Source organism: Camelus ferus, chromosome 18, assembly GCF_009834535.1.
Source record: "Camelus ferus isolate YT-003-E chromosome 18, BCGSAC_Cfer_1.0, whole genome shotgun sequence".
Classification (NCBI taxonomy): Eukaryota; Metazoa; Chordata; class Mammalia; order Artiodactyla; family Camelidae; genus Camelus; species Camelus ferus.
In genome coordinates, this window is record NC_045713.1 from 21,613,672 (window position 1) to 21,626,632 (window position 12,961).

The 12,961-nt window shown below is 48.0% G+C and overlaps 1 protein-coding gene across 7 annotated transcripts in view; it reads left to right on the top strand.

The window, feature by feature from the left end:
* LMF1 (lipase maturation factor 1) overlaps window positions 1–12,961 on the top strand; it is an 87,538-nt gene that overhangs the window by 7,136 nt on the left and 67,441 nt on the right. For all 7 annotated transcript variants that reach the window (XR_004312721.1, XR_004312722.1, XM_032460606.1 and 4 more), the window contains exons 2-3: window positions 3,485–3,794; window positions 12,150–12,160. Coding sequence is in view for 5 of the 7 variants with exons in the window: in XM_032460606.1 (XP_032316497.1) it covers window positions 3,485–3,794; window positions 12,150–12,160 (321 nt within the window). In the remaining 2 variants the exon portion in view is untranslated. The remainder of the gene's footprint in view (window positions 1–3,484; window positions 3,795–12,149; window positions 12,161–12,961) is intronic.

Consider the following 12,961-nt stretch of genomic DNA (forward strand, 5'->3'; position numbering starts at 1 on the left):
ATCTATGTTTAACTTCATAAGGAACTTCCAAACTGTCTTCCAGAGTAGCCACACCAGTTTACATCCCACCAGCAACAAATGAGAGTTCCTGTTGTTCTGAATCCTCTGGAGCATTTGGTATTTTCATTTTTTGGACTTGGGCTGTTATGATAGGTGTGTGGTGATACTGCACTGTGGTTTTAATTGGCGTTTCCCCAGTAACAAATGATATTAAACATCTTTTCATGTGTTTATTTGGCATTTGTGTATCTTCTTTGTGTGCAGCAGATGACTTTCAGTGTCTGTTCAGATCTTTTGCCCATTTAAAGCTGGGTTGTTTGTTTTCTCATTGTTGAATTTTTTGTTTTCTTTTTCTTTTTCTTCATCATTCAGTTTTAACAGTACTTTAAGTATTCTGGATGCAAGTACTTTATCAGAAATGTGATTTGGAGATATTTTTCCCAATCTGTGACTTGTCTTTTCATTCTCTTAAAAATGTCTTTTACAGAGCAAAAGTTTTTCATTTGATAAAGTAGAATTTATCAGTTTTTTTCCTTCATGGATCGTGCCTTTGGTGTTGTATCTAAAACTTCATTGCCAAACCCAAGTCACATAAATTTCCTTCTATATTTTCTTCTAGATGTTCTATACTTCCATGTTTTACAGTTAGATCTCTGGTCCAATTTGAATAAATTTTTCTGTAAGTTGTGAAGTATGTCTCAAGGTTCATCTTTGTCCATGTGACGTCCAGTTGTTCCAGCACCACTTGTTAAAACGTCTTTCTCCTTTAAACTGTCTTTGCACCCTTGTCAAAAATCAGTTGACTGTTTTTGTGTAGGTCTCTTTCTGGGCTCTCTGGTCTTTTCTGTTGACTTACGTGTCTGTCCTTTTGCCAGTACCACACTATTGCTTACTGTAGCTTTGTAGTAAGTCTTAAAATTGAGTAATAAGAGTCCTCAAACTTTGTTCTTTATCTGAATTATTTTGGCTATTTTAGTTTCTTTGGTTTTCCATATACATTTTAGAATCAACTTGCCAGTATCTGTGAAAAGCTTATTGGATGTTTTGATTGAGATTGCATTGAATCTATAGATCAAATTGGGGAGAACTGACATCTAAATAATGCTGACTCTTCCAGTTCATGAACACAATGAATCTCTCCATTTATTTACATCTTTTTTTTATTTCTTTCATTATGTCTTGTAGTTTCCTACATATAGATTCTGTGTATATTTTGTTAGTTTTTTATCTAGGCACTTTGTGGGGTTGCTATTATAATTTTAAACAAAAAGTTAGGTTACAGTGGTTCATTGCTGATACATAGGAATACAGCTGACTTGTATATTGATCTTGTATATTGTGACCTTGAAAAACTCACTTATTTGTGCCACAGGGTTTGTTTTTGTGGATTCTTTGGGATTTTCTACATAGGCAATAATGCCATCTATTAATAAAGATAGCTTTGAGGATTTTTGCATCTGTGTTCATCAGTGATATTGGCCTGTAATTTTCTTTTTCAGTAGTGTCTTTGGTTTTTGTATCAGGGTGATGGTGGCTTCATAGAATGAGTGTCTTTTTTTTTCTTTGACTCCACGTATAAGTGATATCATATCGTATTTTTCTTTCTCTTTCTGGCTTACTTCCCTTAGAATGACGATCTCTGGTTCCATCCATGTTGCTACAAATGGCATTATTTTATTCTTTTTATGGCTGAGTAGTATTCCATTGTATAACTATACCACAACTTCTTTATCCAATCATCTGTCGATGGACATTTCGGTTGCTTCCATGTCTTGGCTATTGTATACATAGTGCTGCTATGAACACTGGGATGCATGTATCTTTTAAAGGATATACACCCAAAAGTGGGATTGCTGGATCATATGGTAAGTTCAAGAAGAAATAGACCACTTCAACAGAACAATCACTAGAAACGAAATACAATTAGCAATGAAAAACCTCCCTGCAAAAAAAAGCCTAGGACTAGATGGCTTCACTGGGGAATTCTACCAAACATACAATGAAGAACTCATACTGGTCCTTCTCAAACTCTTCCATAAGATTGAAAAGGAGGGAGTACTCCCAAACTCATTCTATGAAGGCACCATCACCCTATATTCAATATCTTATAATAACCTTTAATGAAAAAGAGTATGAAAACGAATATATGTGTGTATATGCATGACTGGGACATTGTGCTGTACACCAAAAATTGACACATTGAAACTGACTGTACTTTAATTAAAAAAAACTTTTTTAAGATAGTTTTATGTCTTCCTTTCTAATCTATATGTCTTTTAGTTCTTATACTTACCACACTACACTAGCTAGGATTTTCCATACAGTGCTGAATAAGAGTAATGAGAGAGTCTTGCTTTGTTCCAAATCTTAGGGGGAAAGTATTCAGTCACTAATCTTTAAGTATGATCTTTGCTGTAGGTTTTTCATAGCTATCTTTTATAGATTGATGAAGTTCCCTCTGTTCTTAATTTGCTGAAAGTTATTTTTGAGGGGGTAGGTAATTAGGTTTATTTGTCTATTTATTTTTAGAGGAGGTACTGGGGGTTGAACCCAGGACCTCATGCATGCTAAGCATGTGCTCTACCACTTGAGCTATACCGTCCCCCCGAAAGTTTTTTTTTTTAATCATGAAGGGATGAATTCTTTCATGTACTTTTTTGTGTGTCTATTTATACTATCATATGATTTTCTTATTTAGTTTGTTAGTATGCTGAATTACACTGATGGTTTTTTGAAAAAAACCATCAATGTTTTTGAGTTTGGTAGTCTTTCAAGTAATTCGTCTAATTCATCTAAGTTGTCAGATATACAACCCTAGAGAGATTTGTGGTATTCCTTTATTATCTTTTTGTGTCTGTAGGATCCATAATGATGTTCCCTTTTTCACCTCTAATATTGATATCTTCTCTCCTTTTCTTGATAAGTCTGGCTAGAATTCTATCAATTATGTTGATCTTATCTAAGAATCAACTTGTAGTTTTATTGACTTTCTCTTTTGTTTTGGTGTTCGCCTCCTTTAAAACATTTCTTTTCTGCTGCTTATTTTGTGTGTAATTTGTTCTTTCTGATTTCTTAAGGTGGAAGTTTGTATTTGAGGCCTTCTTATTTTTCTGACATGAATGTTTTATTGTGAATTTTCTGTAAGCAGAGTTCATTCTGGGATAGTTAACTAACCATTTTATGTAAATAGGCACATGTTTTATTTAAATGTGTATATTTTATATACATATATACATTGTGTATAAGTAGATATAACACACATAGGTATGTGTACATATACATGTGCATTGTGGCTTCTAAGGCTGGGTCTTCTAAGACCCTCAAGATTTTGTGAAATGCTCAGACACCTGGAGTCCAAACCATTGGTCAGATTGTTCCTCATCTTCTTGCCTGGCCCAGCCACCTACACATCTAAAAAGTGCCCATTGGTATCCACAGAGGACTGTGTTCCTCTTCATGTTACTTTTGTCTTCTTTTCTTCCAGGTGTGGCATTCCTGGTGGCCCTCCACCAGAACAAGCAGCTAATTGGAGACAGGGGCCTGCTGCCCTGCAGCACGTACCTGAGGAGTGTGCAGCGGCACTTCCGGGGGCAGGTCAGCTGGGATGCTGTGAGCTACGCCCCAACCATCCTCTGGCTGCTGGACTGGTCTCACATGGACTCCAACCTAGACGCCCTTGCGCTTCTTGGGCTGGGTATCTCCTCTTTCATCCTGGTCTTCGGCTGCGCCAATATGATTCTCATGGCTGCTCTCTGGGTCCTCTACATGTCCTTGGTCAACGTGGGGCAGATCTGGTAAGAGGGAAGGTTGAGGCACGTATAGTCCAGATGTGTGGTCACTCAGGGTCTTGGGATGTCACCCCCAGAGCACACCGAGGCCTCCTGGCAGGAGGAGAGATTGAACAAGCTTTCTTCTTATGTCAGTTCGGAAAATGTCACCATTTTAATTAGGCCATGGTAAATGCTACTGAACATAGTTAACCAAAATCCAGGAGCCTTTCTCTTTAGGAATAATTTCGATTCTGTTGGGAGTTTCATGGCCGCACCTGAGACTGCGTTGCCAGTGTGCTAAGCTGGGAGGCTGTGAACTGGAGGGGGAGTGGCTGGGGGGCTGCTGGGAGCCCTCTGGTGGTGGGGCTTCATTTGGAGGTCTGCTTCTGCTCCTACTCCCACCTCTCCTTCCTTGTTCCAAAGGAACCTTAAAATAATGAGTTGAATTAGATTGATTTTTGCAATGTATTGTGACATGCAAACAGCAGGATTCAGAAAAGTTTACAAAACATCATGTCAATTTGCAAAATAAGCAATTACCAAGGTCACCTCCAGAGCATGGACCTTTGGTCATACTGCCAGCCTGTGTTTGAAGGAACCTTTGCCAAAGGTCAGAGGTCAGGCTGGCCCTTTGGGGAGAACAGGCTCCAGTACCGGCAGATCAGAGGTGGTGTTGGCTCCAGGAGGCCAGACAACCAAAAAAGTCATATGGGACTAAAGACAGGGCATCAGCACAGTATATGGCTTGGGATGGACCCAGATGAAAGTTGAGGGACCGTACGGTGCTCTGCTGCAGTCAGACCAGGAGGGGCGGGCAATGCCACTCTTCTTTCAGGCTGTAGGCCAGCATTCAGGAAAGATCACTTACCAGAGGTCTCTGTAAGGAAAGTTCTGGGGTTGGGGATGGTGTCTCTGTAGACACGTCAGGGTCTGTGTGGACATGGAGGGGGTAGTGTCTGGGTAGACGAGCAGGAAGCAGAGAAGGAGATGTCTGTGTAGATGAGCAGGAGGTTAAGCACCTCTGGGGCTCCTGCTGCAACAATGTTCCCACTGGGGGCCTCTGCCCTTTGGGAGGAAAGCTTCATTTGGTGGCCTGACAGTCTGGGGTGCAGGCTCAGGCCGTGGGGCTGGCAAGGTCCTGGACCACGACAGCGAGTAGGTTTTAACTTAGATGCCTGACTCCCTCAGTGCCACTTGCTGGTTTATTTAGAGTGGTCCCAGGGCTGTGCCTGTGGGCTGGGAGCCATCTGGCATCCCTCCCAGCTCCTGTCATCTGGGCCCTGGTCCCTGAGCAAGTCTGAGTGACACTTGGTGTGCGAGCAGAAGGCACCTCCTCCCAATCCAGTCTGCAGGTAGGAGGGCACGTCAGTCACCCCAGCTGCCCTCCCTGCTTCCTGGGGCCCTGGTGTGGACATGTTACTGTTGCCCAGCAAACAACCTGGTGGTGAGAGCTCTAACTTATGCAAAGACTTTGGGAAACTTCAGTGTGATTGGCCACGTGGCATGAGCTGCATTTATCGGAAGAAACACCCACAGGTGTCAGGTGTCACTTACCAGGTTTCCACAGGGTCGCCGGCAACGTAGTATTGTGTGTCAGCACCATGGGTTCAGTTCATACAGAAACTGCACTGGGTTCCTGAAGGGAGGAGATTTACATTTGATTTATGATATTTTCTTTTCTAAGGCCCAGGTGGGTAGGGTAGAAATAGGGGTTGACACCCATGAGGTGGAGTGTGCCTCATGCCCATCTGGCAGCTGCGAGGCAGGTGAAGCTGCCCTCGCTCCCGTCTGCTCCTGCCCACCTGGGATTCACAGGGCACTGCCACCTCAATGCGTCTGACCTCCACGGCGGCCACACATGGTCACTGCCCCCTCTCCAGTCAGTGGGTGTTTACCAGCACAAGATGACTCTGGGTGGGTTTTTCTTGATGTCTAAGAGGCTACTGTCTCTTGGGACATGTGATTCTAAGTCATGCCAGAGGAGGGAGACTTCTAGGTGCATGTGTCCCGTTTGAACAGCTGGAGTTACCAAGAGTGGGAGTGCAGTGCCCGGTGCAGGGAGGCTGCTTCGGCTCTTTGACGTGTGGTTCGGGGGTGCCGTCCTGCACCTAGCAACCAGTAAAGTCATATCCACTGTCAGTTTTACTTTAAACAGCATTTCCTTATCACATCTAGGATGTACTGGTCAGGGAAGAGTTTTGAAAACCTGTCGTGAGTACACGTGGCCGAAAATAGTCATATTTTTTCACTGGAAAAGATGTTCTGCTCCCCTTCACTTGGGTATATTAAAAAAATGTGATTCAAATTAATTTAAGCTCACTAAAGCAAAATAAAATGAAACTATGTCTTCTCAGAAAGGATGCATGAGATGTTTTAGGTGAAAAATGTAAAAGGAAAAAATAATCTGTCAGTGGAGACCAGTGGATTATTTACCATGTTCCTGATGCCAAATGTCCGTGTTCCTAGCTGAACTGCAGGCCTCTGGTTGTGGCCCAGGTATGGGGCCCCAGATGAGACTGTCAGCATGGTCAGGCCCCTCAGCCTGGAAGGCAAATTCAGGTCCCCCTTGACTCGGGTTCCCCTGACAGATGATAGTTTCTGGGTTGTCATAGTGACACTGGAAACTTACTACGAGAGTGATGACACCTTAAATGAAGTCTGGCTTCCTTTTTGTGATACCCCAGCACGAAAGTTAGACACACTCTGTTCTTTCACATTCCGTTTATTTTATAACTTGAGAGAAAAGGATATCTGTTTGGGATGAGATGCTCAGATAATGGACACCGTTGATGGGCTGTCTTTCAAGTGTTGTCCAACTGGCATTCTGCGGTGGGGACAGGAAGCCCCCTTGGGGCACAGAGGCACCAGGCACATCTCTCCCTGCACCACAGCCCTTGCACTGGGGTCTCGTGGCCTCACGGCGCCTGCCCAGCCTTGCTCGTGTGTGCCGGTGCTTTGCTTAGGGCCCCCTCTCTCCTTTCTCTTAAGTGGGTGCTCTCTCTGCTCCTGCGGACCCAGACCAGTGTCTGTGACATCCTCAGTAGAAGTGGGCTCCTGTATTGCTGCAGAGAGACCAAGGGAGGCCCCATGTCAGTGTCTTGGGCGGAGTCAGACAATTCTCCCCGACAGCCTGCACATTCTGGGACCATGACCGCCCTTCTCTGGCCTTCCCCATGTGGTCCCAATAAGTGTTTGCGAAGCAGGCGGAGCCTGACGAATCTTCACAGAGGTGCTGGTCGAAGACCTTCGTATCGGGGAGAGCGGCTTCTTCAGTTATGCACTCAGTGCTTCACAGGGTGATGACCCAGGTCCTCAGATTCATGAAAGCGAGTGTTTTCAAAGGAGCCAGAAAAGACGGCTTTATTAACTCCTTGTCTGGTGGTGGCAGGAGGTGCAGTGGGAGGGAGGGTGAGATCCCAGTGTTCCCACCTCTAGCAGGAGGAAGGGAACCGAGACGGGTCACGCCGGTGGTCTGCCCCCGCCGGGGTTTCTGCTCTCCCGGGTCCTCTGCCACGCGGGCAGGCATGGGGCCGCCATGGCAGTGAGAGCGCTGCCCTGCTGCTCCCTCAGTCTGCTCCCAGGTCCCATGAGTCTGTGCAGCTTGCTCAGGCCCTGTACCGGCCCTGTGAATACCTGGGCTGTGTCATTGCTGTGCCTTTGTCCCCAGTTCCACAAGTCACTGCATCCACACGTTGCCTGTTTACCCCAGGTGGGACCCCGGGGAGACCTGGGACTCTTTCATGTTTCTCCCCACTTCCCCTGTGTTTCACCAACCTCCATATCCTCTTGATTTTACCTGCAAAATGTTTCCAGAACCTTCTTTTGCTGCCAGCACCTTTGTGGCCCTGAGTCCCTGGTGGCCGTCAGCTCTCCTTCTCACATGCCCCTGTGCTTTGTCAAGGACACATGTGCCAGCATCCTTTGGGTTTCGGACATTCAAGGCGTGGCAGCTAGAAGGTTGTGTTTCCATGTGTGGGCAGGTCTAAGGTGTGAGTTGTGGTTTCTTCATTTACCCCTGCCGCCCACCACCTGCCCTGCCACCTGCAGCCCTCCCCACCCCACCTGCCATCCCCCCAACCTGCTGCCCTCATGTTGAGGACCAGGGTGGGCACAGTCTTGGTTTTCAGGCCCTGTCATCTCTCAAACCAGGGCTACTGTCAGGCTCCTTATAGGAGATGGGAGCAACCCCCATCCCCCAGAGGGGGGCTCCGTTGGGCCCAGGTTCCACAGTCTCATATAGTAGGCCCGGCAGTTCAGAGCTTCTTGATGGATGAGAAAATTCCTTGGACTTCATTGGGGCCTCACTGGCTGGTGGAAGGGAAAAGGAGGAGCAGACCCACTTCTTTCGAGGCATTTTCTTAGGCTGTGACTTTGTTCCGTCTTGGTTGGTCAAGCTCTCTACCCCTGAGGGAAGGAGGCAGCCAGCTGCTAGACGGAGCCTTTCTGGTGCCTGTGGTGTCTTCTCGATGACACTGGACAGTATTCTGGAAGACCGGAAGCATAAGAGCCGCTTAGCTTAGGTGATGGGCCATTCCAAGAGCTTCCTCCTTGAGGAAAGTGTTAGCCACTGTGACCCATCAGTGAGAAGCCCCCCGAGCCCCTGGGCCACGTGCAGGGAGACACAAGTGCAGCAGTGCCAAGCCAGTGCTTGGTGATCACACCCTGCCATCATTCACAATCGAGCGTGGAGGAGCGGGTTTTAGTGGTACCTGAGGTTGGGGTGGGGGTGGCAGTAGTCACAGTCGTCCCCGAGGGTGGGCAACTCTGTGAAATATGTAGTTCCATCTGGTTCTATAGAGGAAACCTTGCTGGCTGGGGGCACAGCTCTGTCAGGCGGGCTGAGGCGGGAGGCAGCTGGGCACTGGGTCAGCAGCCAGGTGCCTCGCTGGGTTCCTCATTTTGGGGTGAGTTGTCTTGTTTTGGCCAGAACCTGACATTGCCAGAGCCCTGGGTGTTGCGCTCGCAGGAGGGATGCTGGGCTAGCCTCACGGTGACGTCTGTGCTCTGTTTGCGGAATTGGAGGCAGCTCTTCTGAGGCACAGGTTCCGTTGCTGCCCAGCTCCATCAATTTCTTTTTAATTTCACAAACTTCATTTTTAGGATAGTTTTAGATTTACTGAATCACTGCAGAAGCAGTGCTGAGTTCTTGTGTACCTGACTCCCGGTCCTGCTACCATCCTCTATGTTAGACGGTGCACTTGTCACACTTAACAAGCCAGTACCGACACAGTTGTTTATTCACATCTGCTTGCTTCTTCCCTCCCTGGGAAGGAATCCTCTGGCGTCATGCCTCCTTGGGCTCCTCTGGACTGGGACAATCTCATCTCAGACTCTTCTGTTTCTGGTGCCTTGATGGTGTTGAGGAAGACCAGACAGGGATTTTGTAGAATGTCCCTCCGGCAGGATTTGTCTGAGGTTTCCTCATTGTTGACAGGGTGATGGTGGGTTTGGGAGGAAAACCAGAGGTGTAGTGCTGTTGTCCACACATGTATCAGGGAGCTGGTTCTGCTGACAGTGACTCTGACCTCTGGCTGGAGTCATGCCTTCAGGTATCTCCACTGTCAAGGTCTTCTTTTTGTCCGAAGTCAACTCTGTGTTCTTGTTTGGAGGACGTCGCATTTGGTGGGCGCGCAGCCCACATACAGGGAGGGGAGTTGGCCCATCCTTGAAGGCAGAGCGTGCACACGGTGACGTAGGTTCTTCCGCACAGGTCTGTCCCGTGTCCCATATTTACTCAGCATTGGTCATATCATTGTGGACTCATGCGTATTTACTCTGGTGCTCTGGGTGCTAGTCCTCTTGCTCTAGGAGTTTAAACATCTTGGAAATCAGTGACCCTGAAAGAGAGACAAGGCCAGAGTTCATTAATTATTATTGCATAAAATTGGAGTGGTCTCAGGAGAACCTGACAGGGCCTGGCACTGTCCTGCTAAAACAACATCAGAAGTCCTCATTGTCCCTTCTGCTCCAGTTTCTCTCGTTAACATCAACTTTTCCAGAAAGTTAGATTTCTGATTCTGTTATCTGTGCTCTGCCTGGCTGGTGATCCTAGAGGACCTTTTTGTTGCTCTTAAGGATGGTTGTATAGCTGCCCTTTCCTCTTCCTACCTTCTCGGCCCCCCACAAAGAGGAAAGGATTATCTCCCTAAACTTGGACCAAGGTCGAGGGCTCCAGGGGTCCCTTCCTGCAAAGGAAGCCACCTTGGCACTTCAATCTGGCAGAAGGGACAGAGTATCGATTTCAAAGAGTGCCGAGAGCAGATGCCAGAAGCTGCAGAAACATGGAGGGAACGCTCTGCCTGGCTGCTGCATTCGGACTGTTGAAAATGAAAACCTTATTTGGCTCTGGGCCTGAAACGCAGTGACACGCTCTGCTGCCCCTGCCTGTGGTCCAGTCACTCTTACAGGTGTGAATATGTTTGCTGCATAGAAATAAATCCCTGCTGGAGTCTTACGAGCTCCTGGCAGCAGGAAGGTGCCGTTCCCTCCATTGTTTGGCGATGCCAGGGCCCTGTCCCCTGGGGCAGGGCGGAGCTGAGGCGCGTTGTCGGGTGCAGTTCCCGCACTCGTAGGGAAGCCCCCTCATCCCCACGTCCTCGTCAGGGGAGTGCTCCACCTGCTGCCCAGAGCCACCTCAGCTGGGACACAGGAGGGGGCAGTGGTCGTCAGACACTGAGAAAGGCTTCCCTGCCCTTGCATGTGGCTTGCCAGTGCCGTGGCGGGTCCCACGTCCGGTGAGGGCGGTGTCCTGGCGGCCTTTCCATCTTGTATTGCTGCTGTTTGGCCGTCGGCTCGTGACATTCATACACACATCAGGAATTGTGCGGCTTGTTAGAACACACTTCATTACAAATTCCTATCTCCCTGCCTCCTGAGCAGGCCTTCGGGAAGCTCTGCACCGGACAAGGAAGTGGGAGGATTCTGCAGTTTCACGACTAACCGGTCCCAGCCAGGAGAGAGTAATTTAACAAATATTTATCTGTGATAACTTTTCACAAAATGAGAAGTCACTGGATCCTGGTGTCATTTTCCAATCAGAGGCCTGTGAAAATCAGAGCCTCGTGAAGGAGTCGCTTGTCTAGGACAAGGCAGAGGCGCTACGGACACTTGGCTTATGTGCAGGGCGGCACAGACCCCTTCTTGCTTCTCTGATTTCTGTCCTTCCCATGGACATGAGCTGTCAGTGAGCTGGCCATCTCCGAGAGGGAGTGCCTGTCCTTAACAGACAGGTGGGGGTAAGGCGTTAACACACTGTTTGGGAGCAAAATCTAAGTCTCTCAGAGCAGGGAGAACTTGAGTTTCTTTAAAAAACAAAACAATAGACCATCCTCGCACCCTTTCATTCACACGTACTTCATCAGACAGCTATTTGTTTTTCTTAACGTCATCATTTATGTGCCATAAAATGTAACCATTTAACGTGTGCAAGACCCATCACGGTCTAGTCTGACACATTTCATACCCTCCCAGCCATGTCCCCTTCCAGCCCTGGCCGCCCGTCTGCTTCCATTCTGTTTGGACACACCTGCTCAGATGTTTCATAGTTGTGTGGTCACAGCGCGAGGCCTCGCGTCCGGCTTCTCTCACGGAGCAGACGCTCATGCATGGTGTTGTGAGTGCCGGTGCCTCGCTCCTTTTTATTCCGCATAGTCAGTCACAGGGTCAGTTAAAGATACTGATGGCAATTCTACCCTGGAGTGCGCTGGTGGACGTTGGTGTTAATGTGGGCTGCAGGCCGGAGGCTTCAAATATGAGGAGTGGCTGTTCCAGGGCCAGTGCAGTCCCATCCGGGTCCCCTTCTCTTACGTTGGGGGTTACTTCCATGACTCAGGTCCATAAGCATTCTTGTGCTCAGTACGTCTTCCCACCCCAGGGTGCATCCTGGACCAGTCCCCCAACTCCCCTCAGATCCACAGACATGTCTTATAAGTCCTTCATTTAGAGTTGCTTCTCTTAAAAACTGTGCTTGGGATAATGGGGGGCTCCTTTGAAATTGGAGATTCCAGAGTATGACGTTTTCATGGTGTTTGATGGAAATTATTCACTGCAGGAAAACCAAGTACAGTTGACCTTTGAACACACAGGTTAGAATTATGAGTCCACTTGTTCCCAGGTTTTTTCACTAAATCATACTCACCACTAACAACCCACCGCCAGTTGAATCACAGACAGAGGGTGGACCCTAAGCTTACATTCAACTGGGCAGATCTCCCCTCACTTCACCTCATGCCTCAGTAGTGTCATAAGCTCTCTTGCCTGTCCCCACACTGTCCTGGAGTCACTGGGCTGCTTTGTATTTAATGAGGTAACATGATGCTTAAATTGGAAGTTTTTTGGTAAAACATGCCTAAATTGATACATTTTTCTTTTGTTTTTCAGGTATTCATTTGGTAAGTGACAGTCATTTAGGATATCACATGCCGAGTTTAGCATTAACCTGGGGTATGTATCTTCCTGCATTTCCTGGCTTTTCTTGCTTGGCCCCCCTATTTGCTTTCGGTGCACAGTCTGGTCTGACAGCATGTTTGCACTTGACCTGCCTCCCACCCAGGCCTCCTGTTGGGGTGAGGGCCTCATGCCATAATGGGACCTCAGGTATCAGGTCCTTCCTGCTAACAGTGGTCTCCATTCAGGAGATGGATCCTGTGCGGGAGGTCCCATTGCTTCCTCACAGGTCGTTCCCTTTGGGGAATGGAGCAGCTGGTGACGTGAGCCCCTCAGTGTCCCCTGGACCCACATTCTCCTCCCAGACGGTCCTGCCTCCTCAGTGGACACACTGTGCAGAGGAGGTTTCCCAGGTACAAGCTAGCATTTGGTTTTGGGTGGGTAGACTTTAGGTCCTGGCTGTGCTTTGCGGGAAAGCTACAGGCAGAGCAGTCATGGAGCCATCGAGCACCGGGGCTCCCACTGGGGGCAGCGAGGACGGCCTCCCCTAAGTCGGTCCCGGACAGGCATGCTTAGTGCAGGGCTGGCCCAGGTTCTCGGGGAGCTTGGGGAGCAGAGCAGAACTGCGAGTTCCAGGGCGAAGTTCTTGCGGCCCGTTGGTCTGCGGTGCTGAGATCTGAGCAGGGCGGAAAGGGAGCTGGGTGGCTGTTCCACCTCTGATGCTCGTGCACGGACTCTGCTTCCTGCAGATGCTCCCCTCACTGCAGCAGCCTCACCTCCATCTTCTCTCTTCATTCCTTCCACGT